Below are 21,846 nucleotides of genomic sequence, written 5' to 3'. Positions count from 1 at the left end.
ATGTTAACGAATTAATGAAATGTAGTCATGACAATTGGGGAAACCACTCGACATGTGAAACCCAACTGTATGTTACTTGCCAAGGTTAATTTTACTTTTATTTTTCTTTGGTTTGCTTAAAAACTCTCTTTTATTCTAAATGCGGGACTTAACGACCTAAACATAAAGTAACAGCAGTTACACCGACTCAGACTTGGGTTGCTTTTGGCAGTTTGCGAATTCTTAAGCTGCTGTTTAAGTGTTGGTTTAGCGCGGAAGTTTATACCATTATAGGGCCTTCTTTGTTGGCGCTATGAAAGCGGTTGGGATCGAACTCAGGACCTCATGTAGTGAAAGCCAACTGTACTGACTACTACACCACGGTACCGGTAAAATATTTTAAATGCCTTGTTTTTAGATACCTATATAAAGCATTATGATCGGTCTCATACATTGGACAGAACGTGGTCTACTTCAAATTATTTCTGTCGAAAAAAGCATAGCAGATTATGCCAATTAGAGGACATATTTCCTAACAATGATAACATACCAGTTATAACAGGAGTAGTCGATAGCAATCAATGGGTTCCATTAAGGTGGCTTTGTTAATTTGTATTTGTATATTGCTTTTAGTTTTACCGGTACGAGTAAGGGCCAACAAAACGTCATATATTATTACAGCTTAATTTTTAATATTTAATAACCAGATAGCTAACTTTTATTGTTTAATTCACAATATACAATAATGCCAAAGGTAAATTGAGGCTAGTCGGGTTAAGTTTTGTTCTCTATGTAGGCTGTAAGACCTGCTCACATCGAGAATAAAGATTAACAAAAAAAAGAAAATTTTGTATTATTTTAAACCTTTTTTAATTTTTTTAAAGAACCGCTCATTTATGGGTATACATTGGAAATGTTTATAATCAACCTGGCGACACATCGTTTATTGCCGCTACATCTGGACTAGATCCTGATTTAATTTGGAACAAGCATATGTTTTGCTGTAAAGCCGCTTAAATACTTGTACCACGTCGCTTTAAATTAATTGTAAATTTGCTTTATTCTGAACGTTGATAATACGTTGACAGCACAACAAAATCTTGCATTTTTAGAAAAGCATTTACGTACAATATCGATATTAAATTGATCTTATTTCGCCACACTATATTTGGCAAGATTACATATTTAAAAAAGTATTATTAGATGTTTTGGTTAAGTTTATTAAAATTTAAACCTAAAAATGTTTTTTTATTTAAAATCCTCAACTAGGAAAATAAAATTTCCCAAGCATAGCGTCGTACGCGCAAAAAAAGCAAATGTGTATACTTACGTTACTTTTACGTGATGTTGAGGCTGCAGGGAAAAGTTAAACGATAAAAAATAGAAAATGTGGAACGAAAATTACAATATTTCTATAATACCCCAGGATTTACGGAAGGAAGAAACTATCCAGCATTATGCAGATGCACTTGATCATATGGAAGCAGTCTCGGACGACATATTCAATCGGTAGGTTATTTAATTTTACATGTTTGTGTTACAACTTAACCGGCACTCGGCAGCCCAGTTTAGTGATCAGAAAACTTCCTACATTACATGAGGTCTTGGGTTAGATCCCCAGTGATCTCATGCTGAAGCTCCATTGAGTAAGGTACTATAATATATAAATAGTTTGAACTCCTGCTAGGCAGCTAAGCCAGCACCTTAATCAGCAGCTTAAATTTGGGGCAATTATAATTTATAATATCCCAAACTGTCACAGCCAACTCAAGATTGGGTCGGGGTAACTAATGTTACTCTATGATTAGGTCGCACATTTTCGACCTTCACACATCGAGGATAAAGATATATACAAAAACAAATTTTATAAACCGTATAAACTTCTGCCAAGCGTATACTTAATCAGCAATTTAACTATTGAGCAATTATAATCTATAATATCCTAAAAGTCAAACTTTATAGTACTGTTTACAATCCCTAACAACTTAACTTTTTGTCATTATAATCAGGTAATATTTAAATTGAAATTTTTTTTAGAGTTTCAAAGCGAGTAGAAGAGGATCGAAAACATTTAGAGAGTTTAAAAGAAAGAATAAATGTTGCAGAAGCTAAAATAAATGTAGTGAAAGGAAGCAACAAGGCAATCCAAGTGTTCTCGAGTTCCAAATATCCAGCAAATAATGAACTACAAAATTATGTCTCTGTATTTGCTGGTATGTTAATTTGCTAACAATTTAATGGAATTATTTTATTCAAGATTTTGTGTGTGTATTTATTTTTATATTGTTTCATTATGTATGCATTGTTTATTAATTTATTGCAATAGTATTAGCACCTTGGTAAAGCCATTTAAGGCGTGGGTTATTAACCCTGAGGTCATAAATCCCGGTTTGATTTTCACTGTCTACAAGTTATTGTAACTGCCAATTATTTTATTTATATTTAAATTAATCATGATGTCTATCTTCTTACCTTGGGGATAAATAAATATTATTGAATATTTAACAGGTCATTCATATTTTAGTCATCAAATTTATTTTTTAATTATGTAGATATTGACAAATCTATGCAAAATGTTACAAGAAAATATCGAAAAATAAAATCTCAACTGAATGCATTTAGTGAACAAGAAATTAATGAAAAAAAGCAATATTATCAGGTGGTTAAAATACTTATTTTTAAATTGGAAAATGTCAAAAAAATACAAATTTAATTTAACGCATTTTATTAACATAAGACATTTTTTATATTTTAAACTAATTAAATTGTTTTTATTCAAGGTTCCAGTAGTAATTCCTCAATCACTGACAGATAGTCACGAAGGTCTCGGTAGTTTACCAAAAAACTCCAAATATGTCAGCTCATTTTTATTCTTTAATTCATCAGAAAATCCGTAAGTTTGAAATTGGTTTTATTCTTAATAATTAAAAAAACTTAATTTTCCAGATATATACTTTACCAATTTCTAATCATGTTTCAGGGCTATTGTGATAAAAGATGGCACTATAGTATAAAAACTTGTAGATGTAAAACATTAATTTACATATCTAATTTTAAAATTTATACAAAAAGTGTGTTAAATAATATTTTGTTCTTTCTGTAATTCTTTCTTATTTATCAAATTATTTTATATTTTTGTGTTTTTTTACTATACAGAATATTAAAAAAAAATTCTTAAAATAAAGGTACAAAAAATATTCCATTTTTGACCCTCTTGGTGCTAGTGGTAAGACCAAAACTCCTCAGGAAGAAGATGAAAGTGGTCTCGCTGATGCTCCGATGTCGATCAGCAACCGCGAGGAGATGGAGAGACATGATGTGGAGAACTATCTCTACATTCCCGATTTAGGGGATGTACCAGAGATCGATGTTCCGATGGATCTTCCAGATTTACCAGGTATTATTTATCTTTCAAAAAAATATTATTTTTATGATAAACTAGTCGATAGTATGCCCTACTGTTGGGATTTTAATTATCGTGTAATAGTTCGAACTTTCAACTTATATTTGCATGCAATAATTCAATTGAACAGCAGTTTTATTTAATTTGTGGCCTATAAATTGGATATAGGTATATATCGTCTACCAAAGTCCATTATATAAAGATTAAAGACAAATTGACCTTTTAAAATATAACATTTTTGGTTTAATATTATTTCTAAACCTACAATGTTTTATATTTAATGACTTAATTGTAAATTTAACACAAAATAATTATTTTTTTCTTAACCTCATAGGTGTTGCTGATTTAACATTTTCTTCTGACAACATCCAGGGTATCGCTCCTTCTCTTCTAAATGTTCCAAATCTTCCTGATCTTCCTGGTGTTACCCCTGACAACAACCCACCCCCTCCAAGCCTTGACAACAACAGCATAAACCTTGACCCAGGACCCCCTCCACCATCCTCTAATATCCCCCCTCCACCCCCTATAAATAACCCAATCCCTCCTCCTCCTGTAATAAATGCTCTGGCTCCTGCCCCAACATCTACCCCAGCATCTGCTCCTCCTGCTGTACCATCCAACAGTGGTGGAGGAAGATCTGATCTTCTTGCATCGATCAGAGCAACTGGAGGAGTTGGGAAGGTGAAGTTGAAGAGCAGTAAGGAGAGGAAGCTGGAGAAGAAGAAAGCCAAGGAAGAAGTAAGTTTAGTTTGCATGTTTTTTATAAATTTTAATTTTTTGGGTGAATTCATGGAGTAAGGCATAGTAGAAAATTGTGTAAAAACTAACAATGCCACTCATTTAATTCTTGATTTTAAGATTTTGGTTTTATTTAAAAAGATATTAATATCAATTTGTATATACATAGGTATATACATAAACGATAAAGTAATGATTAATAGTTTAGAGTTGTAGTTGTAGTAAAGTTATTTTAACTGAATGGTCTTAAGATTTCGTTGTGGAGGTGATTATGTTTTTGCATGGTTGGTTATGTTTTAATGCTTTTTGTGCGGTTCTTCTTTAAACAAACACTTATGTATCTAATTGCCAACTAATTCATTTACTAACTATACTATGATCAGTTGTAATACTAGATTTACAAACACAATAAAATAAATTGAATAGATCCACAATCAACATATAATTGAAATATTTAGAAAATACCATTCCGTAATTGCATTCTACATTTGCATGTAATCAAAATCATAATATTAATTACATCATTAAAAACAAAAAAACAATGTAATCTCAATTGCTCGCAATAATAATAATACTTCAACTTAAAGCAATAATTCTTTTTAAACAATTCTCTGAACAATTCAGGAATTAAATCTTACAATCTTTCTGCTGCATGCTAACTGCTTCTCTAAACTTAAACAAACATCCTTCAATATAAACTTCTATTTCTTGACTTCTAGGCCCCTGTTGCAGCAAGTGGAGGTGGAGACTTAATGTCTGATCTTTTCAGTAAGCTTGCAATGCGAAGAAAGGGAATTTCTGGGGCTAAAAAGCCCCCTGATGCGCAATCAACCCCCAGTAGTGGAGGTGGGTCAGCTATGGATAAAATCTCTGCCATGATCCCTCCACCCCCTCCAGTGGCTAGTAATCAATCGAATCAAAATGACGATGATGATTGGAATTAGAGATGATTTTTGAAATTTTTTTGAAATGATTTTTTAGTGTTTAATGCTGGTTCTTATACTCTTGCAAGATGATTTTAAAGAATCTTAGTTAAAAAAATCCCAATTACCCTAACTTCGAGTTAAAATAAATATCCAACAAATTAAATATTTACCAAAAATTTAAAAAAAATAATTTAAACTTTACATTGATATATATATATAATTCATTAGCACCACTACATCATTAACAAATAAATATTTAACAAGATCTTGCATAATACAACAAACCTATTAATTTTCATGATAAAACTGGATATTATAATAAAACACTCGTTATAGGGAGCCCCAAACATGTTAAAAATACAAAGTTGTGATTGCAAGTTGATTTGTACTTGATTTATTCTGTGATTGAAATGTGTGTGCAATAACTTGTTTGTTTCAATTTAGTTCAAATATATAAATATTAAACATATAGAATAATGTTCTTGAATATAAGAAGGTTTCCTAATGTAGTGTTATATTGTATTTCCAGTTTGTAGAGTTAGTTTTTGAAATTATTTTGGTATCAGAATTTATATTTTTTGGGGATATCATTCTTTTTTGGAATTTTCTGAGAATAATTTTAAGTTAAATCCGGCGCAATATTAGTAACATTAACTAACTACGTCTCTGTTTTTTTAACGACTAAGTCACTTAAAAGGCACTAATATTTGAAAATAGTGCTCAAATGCCCCATTTAACGATAAAAAAATATAAGCTATTTATGCAGTAAATTTTATAAAGTTTTTGTTAATGTAAATATTTATTTAAAAAGTAATTTTTAATTCATAAATTGTTTTGTGATATTAAAAATTTTACGAAAAAATAATTACGTCTTAAATGTATTACAGCAATTATTTACAAAAGTTTATTTAATTTCGAAAAAATTATAATAATATTTTTCTAGTACCATTCAAACTATTACACAAACTAACTAACTTTAATCTTATTTAAAATTTTTCCCAAACCAGTTAGTTTAAATCCTTTCTATAAATGTTGTTTCAATCGCATGGAATCTAAAGATAGCTTATTCTTTATAAAAACAAATAAAATGTGTAACTTAAGTTAGAATGTGTGTTTGCATGTAATTATGTTAACAATTTGTACAAATTTGAAGGCAGTCAAATATTCTACGAACGCTGTAACATAGCAACTTACTTATGTATACAAAATTATCGTATTAACAAAGTTACGAACTGAAAGGACTTAAAACACCTCAAAAAAAGTTTGTTTATTTTTTGTAGTAATTAGCTGATAAAAGCATTACCGATACTATATATGAAAATAGTCTTAAATAGGGTTATATCTTATAAAAACAAACGTTCTTTTAAATATGATTAGGTTAACTATATGATTATAAATGTAATGCGATTATAGTTAACTGTTTAAGTATACAAACAAATTGTTGTGTACAAATATTTGGATGAAATTATGACCAATTATCGCAATTTTTGTAAACATTTTTTACAGTCGTTTAGCTTTGTTTTAACCGATTTAAAATTGTTTTAAAATAGATTAAAGTAACAGGCTCGAAGATTTATTAAAGATGTATTTTTCCACTTTTATATGATAATATTTTTATGTTGGATTTTCCAAAAAATATTGAAGTTTTTTATTTTAATTTTTAAAATTGATGAAAATTTATTTTGGTTAAAAGTCGTGTTTTTTAAGTTTCGATTATTAGAAAGCGACGCAAACTTAAATAGCCCTAACCATATTCCTCGAAAACTCCTGTTATTTATTAAAAAAGTCGCCTGACAATTCCTGAAAAGTTGTAATCCCCTTGATTCTAATACGATTGACGAGCAGTTACTAATACAACTTAATGTTAACGAATATCTGTGGCATGAGAGTTTTTGAGTTAAGTCAGTCTATCATCAACCTGATTAAAATGTAAATGAACGTCAAGAAGCTGAGATTAAAGCGATTTAGTGGCGGTATTAAGTTAAACCGACAGCCAAAGCAGCACGATATACAACAAGGCTAAATATAGAAGTTGGATGAAAAATAAACAACAATAAACGTTTTGTTCTTATATACAAAATATATACAGAAGCATTTAAGTTAATATATATTCTTACATTCAAAAAACACATAAAATTTAATATTTACATATACATAATTTGAAACTGAAGTTATTTAACATTAAAAATACGGTTTGAATGTAATTTGGTCTAAAATAACAGCCATTAAGTGCAAGTTTCTAATAATAGGATGCTAAAAATAACAAATTTCTCTCAAAACGGTCTTCCGGCTGAATTACCAAGTTTATTTTTGTAAGCTTAGATTGAAATGAATTTTAAATAAATTATTTACTTTCAGGTAATTGTAGAGGTGGAATTTTAAAATAGTTTTTTGGTACAAGTTTTGTATCGAATTTTACCAAATAATTTATATATATATATGAATGATGAAGATAAAATTTTAAATCAAAAAACTATTAACATTTGCGTGGGCTAGAATTATATTATTAAAATAAATCGACTATTTTTATTATTGTTTTTTTTTTTAAATTAAATTCTTAAAATGCCAAAAAATTATATCAAAAAAATTTTTGGCATTTTTTTTTAATAAACTAAAATCAAACGAGCAAAAATAAAGAAGTTTCTAAACACCAATCGTTCATCGTTGACACCTGTGGGCCATATAACATACACAACCTTTCAAATCGACGTCGATTTCACCTCGTTAGCGAAATGATAACAAAACATAAATTATGACAGGCTTCTACTTAAAACTGTATCGGTCTCCTACTCATCTTACCATCGAGTAGGTTTTATTACCGGTTCGTATAATCAACGAGAATTACTGTATTCATTATGTTTTATCATGAAGCAATTGGTGAGGGTTATTACCTTGTCGCAGCCGTTTTAGGGCTACCAGCCCCGTTTCTGACATAACGACGAAGATCTTATCATGGTGCTATTATCATCCGTTCTGTTGTGATAGAAAAACGATTTGAGCCCAAATGGGCCTTGATAATGCCGTCAATTTTGGTCTGATTCGCGTTATTTTGTCCCTTCAATTACGTTTTGAATTGCGCTAACAATTCATGTATCTTTTATGCGCAGCGATTTTGTTACAGATTCCAAAAATAACATTTACTTGGTCAGGGAAACTACCAGACTGGTTTTAAGTTACCGAATTTATTTTGAAAGCAAAACAAACAGTTTCCAATTTAAAAACCTCATTTTCAATTACGATATTTTAATATTCCGCAATTAGGGGTCACCGTACGATCATTAACTTTAACTTAAAAATAATTACGCGAGTTTATTTAACACTTAGTGTCGCTATTTAATATTTATATCTTTCCAAACCCGCTTTTTTGTGTGTATGGTAATATAGAATTACATTACTATCGTATGGTGACATAATAAAGTGTGTGTTCTTGTGATTTTTATCGCGCTTTTGCATTTGCGCGAAATATTTGATGGTATCGCTTGTTTTCGCTTCTTGTAATTACGTTGAAGTGTTGAGATAACATGAACTGGGAAATTGTTCAACTTTATATCTTAGCTGATGTTACAACATTGGTGGGATAGGAAACTAAAATGTACCAAAAAAATTTTAACAAAATTTTGATTTTTTTTCTCGTTATGTAAATTTTTTTTAAATTTTTTAAAATCGACAAGAAAAAATATTTAAAATTTTTACATTAATATTTTTAAATATATTTTTAAATAAAAGGTTTTAATATTGCGAAATTGTAACTAAAATTTGTGTGCAAATGTGGCAAAAATGCTTTTTTTGACCAATTTTTAAATTTATTTATATTACCGCCTTTGAACTAAATTCAAAATGGCGCGTGCTTAAACAATAATTTAATTCACTTTAACACCCTATTCATATTAACACATTGAATAAAATGCATCAGAACAATACAAGCCAATAACAAAGGGGGTCTCGTAGTTCAAATTGCATTTCGGGGCTTGAAAGTCAAATATTTCAATGATTTACAGTCACCTAATGTTCGCGTGGACTGCAAATTAGTAGTTAGGAAATTGTGGTGTTTAGTCGGAGCGAATGAATGAGTTTTACGAGCGCGGTAATTAAAAGACAAGCAATAGAAAGTCTAAAGAGAGAACGACTGGCCTGTTATCGATTGCAAATAGGTGCTAATTGCGTCTTTCAAACGCGCATCTAAAACACGTGGAAAGTTGTCTTCAAAATATGACGTGGTATTATATTTTATTACTTGCAATCTGATTGGCTAATAAACATCCAATTCACAAGCCAATATACAAAATAGAATTCATGTCAAATTAATTCCAATAAAAATAAGAGAAAATAAATTTAATCCAATTTGAAGTTTTTGTCGCGTAGTTTATAAATAGTATAATTAGATAAAATTTTCCTTTTTCGCCAAATCGTTATATTAATATACATTTGTAACCTAATATAATTGCTTGGTGGTTATATATATGGCGTTGTCGTAATTTTTTTAGCCTACTCGCTATTTCGGTGTTAACTTTATTTTGGAAATATTCTTTATGTAAATTAGGAATATTTAAAAAAAAAAATTATATATTTTAAAATATTATCTATTTTCTATTAAAAGAATAAATTCCTTCCTTTATTTTCAGTTATTTGTTTTTGCGTCCATTTCACACCTTTCATGTATGCTCTGAGATTAAAGCTATTGTTCTATTGGACCCACGTGACTTGACATTTACCGCTAAACATGTAGGCTTAATGGTTACCACGACAACGGAGGCAAATTTTGGTTAAGCCAGTTCTTAATCCGCCTTCGAATAAAGACTTCTGTCTATCTGTTCTTATGTAAATGCATTTAAGCTATATAGACGTAAGTCCATCTCGCCAAATGCGAAGTATTCGAAGCGTGTATTTATCGAATTATTTAGGTTTTAATTTCGAGTTTCAGGAGTCTTAAATTGTCTCCCACTACTAGATTAACGCTGCAGGAATTTAAAGTGTTCTATTTTTGTTGGTTGTCTAATTGATTCTCGATTTAGAAAAGGACAATTTCTAGCTAATGATAAATAACATCCAAACCAATTAAATTGACGACTTGTTTTTTTCGCAAAGTGGGTTCATTGGCTTGGCTTTTTAACCAACTATATTGCCACACAAGATGCGAATAAAAGTCAACTTGTAAAATGATGTAATCGTTAAATGAAAGCAATTATCTCTTAATAAAGTGTGAGAATGTAACGGTTAAACTTAAACCCAATTGATAGCGATTAATTTTTTCTATTTTCAATGATCTGATGCCTTAATTATATGCTGGCTAGTCTAATATTATCCTAATATCAATTCCCAGAAAATTATAAAGTCCAAAAACCAAAGGTTCCTATAATACGTTGTTCTCCGATTTAATAATTACGCAGCTATGTCAAATTATTTAAAAAACAAGTCCAGGACTTAACTTATTTGTTGTCGTATATTCTTACATGTATTTGGTAAACATATTGTGATAGTTGGTGATGTTTCTTACCTTAATGAGCTGATGATTAGATTTAGGTTGATGAATGTTAAGATTAATACACGATAAGATACATACATTCGTTTCCGAACCCGAAAATGTTAAAGTTATTTTATCCTCTGACGTAATTTATTTTTTATTTTCAAGAATAAAAAAAAAAAATTTAAAAATGAATATAAATTTAATAGTTGTTTATTTTATGTATTATAAAATAACAATGTTTTAATTACGTAATTTTTAATTACAAATGATAATAAAATAGTTGACTGAGATCAATTTCTAACGAATTTATCGTTATTTATTTTTATTACGGTTTCCCAATTTAATCCTGGTTTGATATAGTCACTCTAATCTTATATCCCAACAACGCTAATATCTCAATAAATTTTACTGCATCGTCGTATGCATTGTAACACTACCTGCTAATTAATTCTCTTCTGAAAAGTTTAAGAGAGAAGTATTCGTCATTACATCTCTTTGATAATAAACCCTTCGCGTTTTCAGCACTTTTTCTCACCAAATTTAATTGAAGACAGTTATATTTAAGTACTCAGGTAGAAATAGTCATTTGTAATAAGGCCCTGCTAGGGACAAGAGTAAAACGTGTTAAGAAAAAAGATAAAAATATATTTCAAAATAAGCAGGTTACGTTAGAATTATTTATAGACCAGAAAAAAAATTATAGAAATATTTTTTATTAAAAACATAAAAAATTAGAGTTTTGCTGTTTAAAAAAAAAATTAAACAAAAAAAATATGAATAGAGTTTAACACAATTTAGGTTACTAATTCTGTTGAAAAAAAATGTAATTTTTAGTCAGAAATACGATATATAAAATATATTAAAAGACCGCGTATATAGAAAAGTACAGGTGCATCTTGTAGAGGGCATTTAGGGGTTAACAAATTCGCAAGAAATTAAATTAATTGTTCGCTTCGTAAGACAATAGACTGAGATTGGAAAGTGAATCGTAAACAAGGGATTACAAATTTGGTTACCAATGCCACGAACAATGACGATTGTGCAAACAATTGCATTGTTAGAATAACAATCGACTTCACAGCTCCTTGATCGAGGATTAAGTTGTAAGTCTGCGCACGAGTTGTTTAAAGAAATGATTAAAATGTTATGTTTACAAAACAACAACACTGTCGCATATAATCAACGCGGATTACTGAAAATAACGCAACGTTTAGATATTTAATAAAAATACTAGAATCTGTTTAAATATAACTTGTTAATTTTTTAGAATTTTTATATTTTTTAAAATTTTCGAACGCCATTTTTGAGCCTTAAAATCGAAATAAGTTCAACTTTTGTCGCCGACCAATCAGCGATGATTCTAAACCAACAGCAGCCAATCAGAGTGATGAACCTTGGAAAACCGAAACTGGGCTTCGACATCGAGTCGCTGGTGTCGCGAGACAACGAAAGTTCGCGGCGAATCAGTCGCGATTCGAGCGGTCAAGTTTCGAGCAAGTTAATGGATAAAATCTACAAGTCGGGGCATTACAACGAAGATAGATATCACCCCTACCACAACCCCACGAAACGGGGGGAACTCCCTTTCAACAGCACTACCCATGATATTGATCGACGTTCTAAGCGCTCCCACAACCAAGAAGGAAATGACGTCGACAGACACTCACATACGTCATCAGTTTCACCCCCCGCTCATCTTACGTCATCAAGACTCACCCCTGAATCTGGTAGCCCCTCGAGCATCGTAGCTGGTCAAAAATTACCCCACAACAACCCGGCACCATTTTCCGGTCTCGGGGTCCTTCCGGGTGCGAATATTCCGCCATATTTAACCGGAAATTCCTTTTTTAAAGCAGCAGCAATGGCGGCCGGAGTTTTACCCTTTCCGTTTCCCGCATTCGGGGCTCCCCCTGTACCCACACTGCCTCCTATTGTTAAACCACTAGCGAGCTCCCCGCCAATATCACCTTCTGTGGGGTCACCAGTATCTGTTTCAGTACCCCAATCTGCTGTCGCTTCTCAAGCTCTTTCTACGTCACCTAACGAATCAAAGACCCATAGCAACGCTGGCTCCCGGACCCACAGTCCCGAATTAACGCCCCCGTTGCCCCCGAGTCCCGATAACAACATGATGGAAAGAATTTCAAGACAAGCTTTCTTACAAGCCGCGGCATCGACGGGTTTTCCGGTACTTCCTGGCGCACATTTCCCGCCACACCCGAGCCTGCCCCGGTTCCCACCCAACCCCAGTTCAGTGCCCTCACCCTACGACGCAGCAATAAGAGCGGGGTTCGCTCCCCCGCCCACAAATGCGCCTCCGTTTGGACCCTGGGGTTTAAGGAACGCAGCCAACGCAACAAACAGACAATTTCCACCTCATTTTTCAGGTAAATTTTTAATATTTTTTTTAAATTTATTTAACTAAAAAAATACAATTATAATATACATACATAGATGGGGTCATTTTATGGCATGTGGGTTATTTTAGAAAGCAATTTAGGTTTATTTATTCTTGAAATTAGATTTCAATGTTTTCTTACGTCCGCCATTTTTAAATTTTTTTTCCGACGTTTACTTTAAATAAGAACAGCTCCTTTTTTAGGATGTGAATTAAATTTTGTTCTTAGTGGGAATAAAAGTTAAATGCGCTATTAAAAATATGCAATTATAATTTGAGACGTTTTAGATTGCCAAAACCAACTAAAAACATCGCTAATAATACCTCGCGCTGATTGGCCAGTGTTGATACCAGTAATTATCATAGCGACAATGTCAGTGATTTAACAATTACCATTGTTCTAATACAATAATGAATACATTTCTTAAATAGTGGGAAAGTAGTCTGATAGTTAATAAGAGAAAGTGAATTAGAATGGTGAAACTTTTCTTACAACTGAACTTGCCAGCGTAGAACCCCTTTTCGTGAACTGTAATTAGCGCAAAGTCGTCTAATTAATTTTCTGACTGTCTTAATAAGAATTTTAAGTACAGCCCACGTAGAGATTAATATTGAAAACAAATCGCAGATTGTTTTGTAGCGAATTACGTCACGCCAAAGCATACGTACGCATATAAATCGGGTTTTAGGTTGTTTTTAAACTGCATGTTTTGCTGGGATTTAAAAGCTTAATGAGATTTACTGCATCCGCGAAAAACAATTCCTTGAACTTTGTGGTCACCGTTTAAGCATTGAGTATTGCGAAAATACGCACGTTCTTATATTGATGAATACTTATCGCGGCCTAAAGCGCGCTGTAGAACGTCGAGGCGTCCTACGCAGGCTATTAATAGAATCTGATACGATACAAGGTTAGCAAGTCTCGATAATCTAAAAACATGAAATTAATAGGCATAGAAATTACCGTTTTAACCGTGACTATTTAGAGGTTTAGCCAAACAGGTATTTAGCGGTGTAATTGTCGCCTTGACAGGTGACTCAGTTGGCTAATCGCTCGACTATACTAACTTCAAATGTACACCAAGTCGGTTTCTCATTAGGTTGATTTGACCGCCACGCCGAAGATTTTAGATCGATCTAAATAACAAGGCCGACTTGGTCGCACTAATATCCGGCGAAAACGGGAGAATTAGTGCGAACCGGTGATTCACGGTGACGTAGTGGTTAATAAACACAAAAAGCTTCTGAACGATATTACATAGATGCAAATATAATAACAATAAACTAATCCATTTGCGGGTGCATCGACAATTTCTCATATCGTTGAACTTTGAAGTTTAGATGTATATATTTAAATTTCTCCTAGAGTATTACAGGGTAATTTACTTTGCATTAATATTTTTTATAAACAACATATTAATGTCCAAACTAAAAAGGCCTTTTTATTATCAAAATATTGATAAAAATATCGCGTTAATTAGATTGTAATTACTATACAAAAATACACCAATACTACTTAACCTAATAATTAAATTTATTTTTAACACTTTGAAATTTATTTGTATTTAAAATAATTCTTTTTTTAGATCCTTTAATGCGAGCACGATTTGGATTTTTGATGTCTAATCCATTCCAACGAAAACCAAAACGAATTCGCACCGCGTTTACACCAGGACAACTACTCCGACTTGAACACGAATTTGATAAAAATCATTACGTAGTTGGAGCTGAGAGAAAGCAATTAGCGAGCAATTTAAAACTTACCGAGACCCAGGTAATTATTGTTTACTTTTTAAGGATATTTTTATATTTTAAGAAACTCAAAAATTCAATTTTATTTAAGTTTTTTTGTTTTTTATTTTAGGTAAAAGTCTGGTTTCAAAATCGTCGAACAAAATACAAACGTCAACGAATCGAAGAAAAAGGCTCCTCCGGGAAGTCCGACCTTGCGCATGCGCACAACAGCGCCGACGAGATGATGTCAGAAGAAGAGGAGGAAGATGAGATCCTGGATGAGGATATGGGTCACGAGCTTTATCCTCATTCCTACGTGGCAGGTGCCACCGAGGTTATAATCCCTCCTCCTTCGAGCATTAAACAAGAAAGAATCGAAATGAGACAGTCGGTGTGAAGGGGATTTTTATTTCTACTGCGCATGTGCGGACGAGCACGTGTTTTTCATGTTCCTTAGCCTGTGGGGTACAGGGATAAGCGGACGAAGGTGGATAGATGTGGTCGCGCAAATCCGTTTAACTCTCGCTTCGATGTCGTACTATTTATGTTACTCCCTGATTTCTCCTTACTTTGGAAGTTTAATTCTTTGAAGTTGGTGGGAGGAAAATATTCATTTGAGGAGAGGATTAGTCGATTTATCACGTGACCAATTTGTTCCAAATCTAAAATCTCCACAAAAGTTTACGTTAAGACAATTCTCAAAACTCTAGAAATACCCGGAATACAATCCACAGAAGAAATGTTTAAAAGTTTATATAAGGCCACAAATATAATAACATTAAACCCAGGTCATTCTACATAGAAAAAATGTCGATTATCTTGTATTTTAAATTATGATTGATGATTATTTATAACGTACTAGGTTTATTTATTAGAAAAAATGTCGAAAACTGATTTTTTTCTTGCCATTTAGTTTTGGCTTTGTAAGCCTTCATATTTTTCAGTGCTTGTTGTAAGTTGTGTTAATTTATTGTTAAACAAAAAGTTGTGTTTTGTTTTCATTTCAACATGTCGTTCATTTTTCTAAATAAATTTAAGTAAAATTACACCTCGTTTGATCAATAATAATGATGATAAATCGACTTTTAAAGGCTAACTGCTATCTTTTTTGTTATGAAAAATTGATGCTAGAATAACACACACGGTACGGCGGTTAAACTTAACCGCCCTATGGTAAAAGCCGTATTTTAATTAAACGCTCCCAGGGAGATTAGATAAGGCAATATGTTTTAAAGCTTAGCTTTGAACATTACGGATCATATTACACCTATTTTATGTCACTTTTTCGATGCTGAATTATGCATGACACCAATGCGTCAATTATCCCAGCACTTTGTCGGATTTTTTACCAGTGAACCCTCGGTCTTTGCCAAAATTGTTTTTTAACGTAATTAAAAATTGTGCCAAAATTTATACAAAACTTTTTAAATTGTTTGGCTTATTTTAAAGATCAATTTCGTAAGCATGTAAAGCTGTAGTTTTTTTTCCTAAGGAAACTGTATTTTGGTATTAATTGGTATACTTAATTTAAAACAACAATTTCTTGTTTGTGGCGATTTTAACGTAAGGACAAAGGAATTTTGTTTTCGCGAAATTTACAACAAAATCAGCCACAAATTTGTTAAAAGCAGGATGCAATATCACCACCACGACAGTAATTAGCTCCGAGTTTTCTTAATCAAGCAACACATGCAGTCGCATAATTATCAGCTTAACTTTTCGCACCTTTCATTTAATATTGTACTTAATCACACTGTTGTAACCGATTTGTGTTAATCGGTTACAACTTTAACCTGCCATCAAAGTGACAGAAAAGAGTGACGATTGTAACCGCAGACGAGGTATGTCGAATTATAACTTGTTTCTTCCGGATTAGGTCGTTTTTCTTCGACTTTTTAGGCTTGAAATTCGCGACTGGCGAACATTTAAAATGTGTTGGACAAAGGTGTCCACAATTAATGAGTAAATTCTGGGTATCTTTTGTCGTTGAATCGAATACAACTAAGTTAGAACTTGTGTTAAGTTAAATTTGACGTTTCAGATCGAAATTCGACATATCAAAGAAATTTGAAATTGAAATCAAATTTTAAATTCATCCGGCGTCTATGCTTTATTAATCCGAATTAAGAGCTGTAATCTTCTCTATTAATATGATTCTTTACCGCATTACTTCATTGAAGTGCAAAAATAATATCGTCATTTTAAAATTATTTTGTTATCCCAAAATAGCAACAAACAATGACTAATTTTAATTAACAAAAAAATTTGGTTTTTAAATATGTGTAAAGGCTGTTGTAATTTTGTGGTTTATAATTGAATGCTATAAATAATATAAAAACGTTTATTTGTTGGTTATTGTTTAATATATATAGTCTGCTGTGTTTATACACTCATTAGGTGAGTAATACTTAAACGTTGTGGTTACTTTTAGGCTTTATTAAATATTTAAAAACATCTTGAAAATTTTCCAGACGTAAATTTTAAGATTACGTTTTTCAGAGCATGATAATTGAAAATACCCAATAATAAGTTAATTTGTACTTTGCTGTTAGTAATTATCGCTGAAAAACAAAAGACCTGTTTATAGAAATGGCGCAATTTAAACCTTGATTACAGACATTATTTTGATTTCCTTTGTAAATTTAAAATAAGACTGAGTTGAAATTATTTAGCTTAAAAAAGTAATTTTCTCCGTTGTTGTAATTAGTCCATGAAAGGTTATTATTTTTATACATAACAGAATGGCAATTATCGAGTCTTAGTCATCAGCTAATTGTTTAGAATATATAAATTTAATTATTTATAGATTAAGGCTAAACTTACATTACCTGATTTGTTTTTTAAAATTGTGTTTTTTTATTATATTTAATTTCTCTATATTGATAAAATTGTGTGCTCATACTAATGCTAAAAGGTCTAATTTAAAAATTTACATATACTCTTGATTGATTTGTCGAAAATTAAATTCTTAATTTAAAATTTGTTCTTAAGCGATTACAAGTGCGGTTTGGAACTGAAAAACAATTTGTCTTAACTTATTTTGTACTCGTTTCATCACCGTTAAATTGATCAAATGACTGTGAATTATTTATTAAAACATGAATTTACAAGCATAAGCTTGCAATAAACGTTGATTATTATTCAATTTCATTGAAATACGATCCCAATTTCATTACTTTAAGTTATCTCTTAAGGCCTTCTTTATTCTATTACCCGAACAGAATTATTTTAACCCAAATTGGCGGTAAATTATTGGAAAAAATAGGAGGCAATTTAACTAAGTGATAGCAGACGAATTTATTTTGGAAAACGTTGTTTCTTACTTTTGTTTTTGGCAAATATAATTCTTTAAATTATGATGAAATAAATAAATATTTAATGGGTATTATGGAGGGAAGGTCCTTGAACTTTGCATGACTTTTGAATTCATGTAAATTCACTTAATTTACTTCATAACATCATTTTTCTTATAAAACTTTAATACAAATGGTAGTTTTATACGACAATTCTTGATAAAAATCATTTTTAGAGCATTTAGTTAAATGTTAAAAAAAATATTCTACAAAAATTCGTTGTTTAATATTTTTTAAAATGCACAATATTTTATATTTAAACGACATTTAATTGGCCATTTATATTTTGAAACGTCATCACCTATTACCAAACCAATTTGCTAAAACAATAAAAATAAAAGATGTCAAAAAATTGTCAAAGAAATCCCACAACCAACCAGATGTCGTTGTTGTTATCAGGCCATCATAATTATATCGCCACCAATACAATACTAATCAAGATACTAACCCTTTAACAGTTTCACCCGTTTAAAATGTGTTGAAATTGTCGTAAAAGAGTTTAGTTTCTGGGGTTGCATAAAACTTGCATGAGAAGATAGGTTTTTGTACTAAAAAGATGGGAATTAAAAACCAAACTTAGATCTGTATCTTAGTAATTTAAGTTATCGCGGAACTAAAGAATATTAGACGGGCGGTAATTTATGCTTTTCATTCATTTGTTTTCAATATTTATTTTTAAGGCTTATACGAGTCATTTTAGTTGAAAATAATAAGGGCGCTTTCTATAACGGATGATCTCATATCTTATTGAACTTTAGTCGAAAATTGATTGGAAAATAATTTAGTTGTCAATTTGGGTTTTGATTGACCTGAGAATGCAACGGACTTATAAATTTTTAACAAAACTCGATCTGTTATTGTTTCATTTATAATTAATTCAACATATTTTTATCGACTGTTTGTAATCATTTTGTAGCCATATTAAAAACAATTACAATTTTTTTGTTTATTTAGGTGATTTTTTACAAGTAAAACTATTTGTAAATCATTTTGAAAATAGTTTAATATAAATACTTAAAGAAATTTTTATAAATTTTGGGTGATTTTTTACCAGTAATATTTAATTTATAATAAATATCAATGATGTCATATTATATAAAGTTACAATTAGTTTTAAATGGATACTTGGTAAGCAGTTTTGCGGTAAATGTCCGAGATTATATTCTTATAATAGCAAGTTTAAGAAACAAAAGTGCATGGTTAAGTATAACATGTTTACCTCCATTTACAACAGCAATTATGAGATCTCTTCTTGCTTAATCTGTCGAAATTTCGTCAGGCGTATTAATAAAGGAATGCCTAGAAACGATGCTTAAAGATTATTAAATGGCGAATTTCTTAAGCATTGGCTTAAACGTGTCATATATGTTCTTAATTACTATCATCATATTTAATAGTAGGGTATCAAAATTACGGGTCATTGTTCAAGGCAACTAAACGTTCAACATTTAAGGCTTATTTTCAAGTGCTTTATTTTCTCCTGTAAACTTAACCGACGTAGAGTAACCATTAACCGGGTCAGCTCAGTACTTACTGTAAATTGTGACTAACATACAATCAAATTTCCAGGCTGTGCACCTGTGCTTTTGGATGTATTACAATTTCTAAACGGCGTTTAACACGTTGTAATGACACTCTGTCAAAAATAGTATGTTTTTAAACATTGAAAAGTCCATGGTAATTACAGTAGCTTGTGCACGTGGAAACTTGTGTCTGAAAATAAAGTTAGGTTGAAAAGTTTATTACCGCAAAGTTTTTTTCTGTCTACTTCAAGTTTGGTAAATGTAGCCTATAAGTAACATTTTAACTAACAATTAACATAGCAATTTACTTGTTTAGTAAACATACCAATCATAAAATAAAGATATACACTTGGAGTGTTAAATAGAGTGTCAAGTTTTCAGTGAAAACGCCCAGCGTTTATCGCGATAAAATTACAATATATCGGCAAAGCCATAAGAGCCGACATTTATTTACTATTTAACACTTTTATGATGTACCACAACAAACAACACAAGTTGTGATTAAACTACACTAACCTGGAGATTAAATTGAATTCTTGACCCTCAATTTGAACTTTACATTTCGTATTTTTAATTAGTTTGTTATCACGCCGCAAATCTTGCACAAGTCCTGTTTGTTTACGGTTCCCATAATTGATGTTTGGCTGTAAATAAATCAAATCGAAAACTAGGAATTTAAAATATTTTAGCGTAAATTGCAAGAAAATATGGATTTCTTATACGTTTTTTTGCAGTTCTTTTTGTGATACAACAGTAATATAGTCAAAAAATCTTTGGGAATTAAAATTGCGGTTTTAAAAAGACTTAATTTTCTATTAGGCTAAAACTAGTTACGTTTTGTACTAGGTTCATGTTTTTGTATTACAATTACATTTATTTAGTGAGTATTAAGGTTACAAATGTAATATAGCAAACTACATGGGGCTGGGCCTTTAGATCGCCCTTGTAATCTGTATTTGTTAAGCTAGGTCATGTTAGGCTATTTTAGGCTTGGGCGAAAAAATCCAGCCTCGCTACCTGTTATATTTTTTGCGCTATCCCGTTACTAAGTCATGAATATTAATTTGTAACCTAAAACCGTAGTTACGATAATCGAGCACCAAAAGACGGAAAATTAGATACAGAATTTGAGAATTTTAATCAGCGTTTTTCATTATTCTTTGCTTAAATTGCCTCTCCGAGCACAATTACAAAGATAAGGGAAATCAATCAGCGGTATATATGCGCTGTCACTGCTAAATTATATTAATACTCCACGACAGGTTTTAAGTCACGCACTAAAAATAAAAGGAGCTTCGAATGTAGGCCACAAAGAGATACAAAGGCGATAACATTCTAATTGACACCACTTCAAACACCCAAATATTTATAAAAGTTGTTTTTATAACAGTTATTGTCAAATCGTTATGCGTTTAGTTGTCCACATTATACTTTTAACTTTCACTTGATAATGCTAATCAACTGGTTATGGGTTTTTTGAAGTTTTAATGGCAATTTCTCACTATCTTTACGTGTTTTTAGTCACTCAAATTGGCCAAGTTTGGAAGGTTATCGGCCCAACATTACGGTATGAACTATACAATTGCATAATGGCAGTTTCGATCAATTTAAAGCTATTTTAAAGACCCGTTCCACCGGATAAGATTTATCCAATAAAAAATAATATTTTTTAAAAGCGAAGCTTTTTAGGGAATTCGTTTTACCTTAAATATAATTTTTTTTAACGTTTTTATGGCGGGCCCTTTATACCACAAGTTCTTTTTCAAAATAAACTTAAATACTTTAAACTAAAAATTAAATCAATTTATCGTTAGCCTGAAATTTTTTTAGGACGCATTCAATATCGTTTTTCCCAAGTTTTATTAAAGGAAAACATTATTCTTTTTCTTGAGTATCGAAACTTAAAAAAATGTAAAACCCTTTTTTTCGGTTTTGCCAAAGTTGTTTTAAACATTTTTAATTGAAATTTAAACGTCATGATTTTATGTCATCTTAATGCTCTATGCTTCCCACTAGCGATTTAAAAATAACGCGAAACGTTCTGAAAAAAATTGCAAATGCTACTTGAATTTATCAATGTATAATTAGGCCACGCAGTTGAATCTTTAACATTAGGAATATACCAAAATATAAGTATTTAATAATTTTTTATTAATTATTTGATGTTCTTTTGTATACTTAAAAAATAAATGACGACATAAGTTTATTCATGTTTCACGTAAGGGAAAATCCCAACCGCTTAATAAATAATTTGTTTTTTTACATGGTAAAGTTTACAAAGTTATTTAAATAAATTAAATTAATTTAAGAAATAACAAGTCTTGG

The 21,846-nt window shown here is 31.0% G+C and overlaps 1 protein-coding gene across 1 annotated transcript; it reads left to right on the top strand.

Annotated features, from left to right (window-relative positions):
• Positions 1-1,338: 1,338 nt before the first annotated feature.
• Positions 1,339-5,916, top strand: LOC145745254 (WASH complex subunit 1-like). Its single transcript, XM_082563269.1, has 7 exons — positions 1,339-1,488; positions 2,017-2,192; positions 2,532-2,638; positions 2,760-2,872; positions 3,165-3,376; positions 3,717-4,123; positions 4,843-5,916. The coding sequence occupies exons 1-7, from the start codon at positions 1,367-1,369 to the stop codon at positions 5,065-5,067; spliced, it is 1,362 nt and encodes a 453-aa protein (XP_082419395.1). The 5' UTR covers positions 1,339-1,366; the 3' UTR covers positions 5,068-5,916.
• The last annotated feature ends 15,930 nt before the right edge of the window (positions 5,917-21,846 follow it).

The sequence above is a fragment of the Corella eumyota genome, chromosome 3 (assembly GCF_963082875.1).
Source record: "Corella eumyota chromosome 3, kaCorEumy4.1, whole genome shotgun sequence".
Taxonomy (NCBI): Eukaryota; Metazoa; Chordata; class Ascidiacea; order Phlebobranchia; family Corellidae; genus Corella; species Corella eumyota.
Note: the sequence above shows the minus strand (reverse complement) of the source record. Positions and strands in the feature narration are given on the sequence as shown.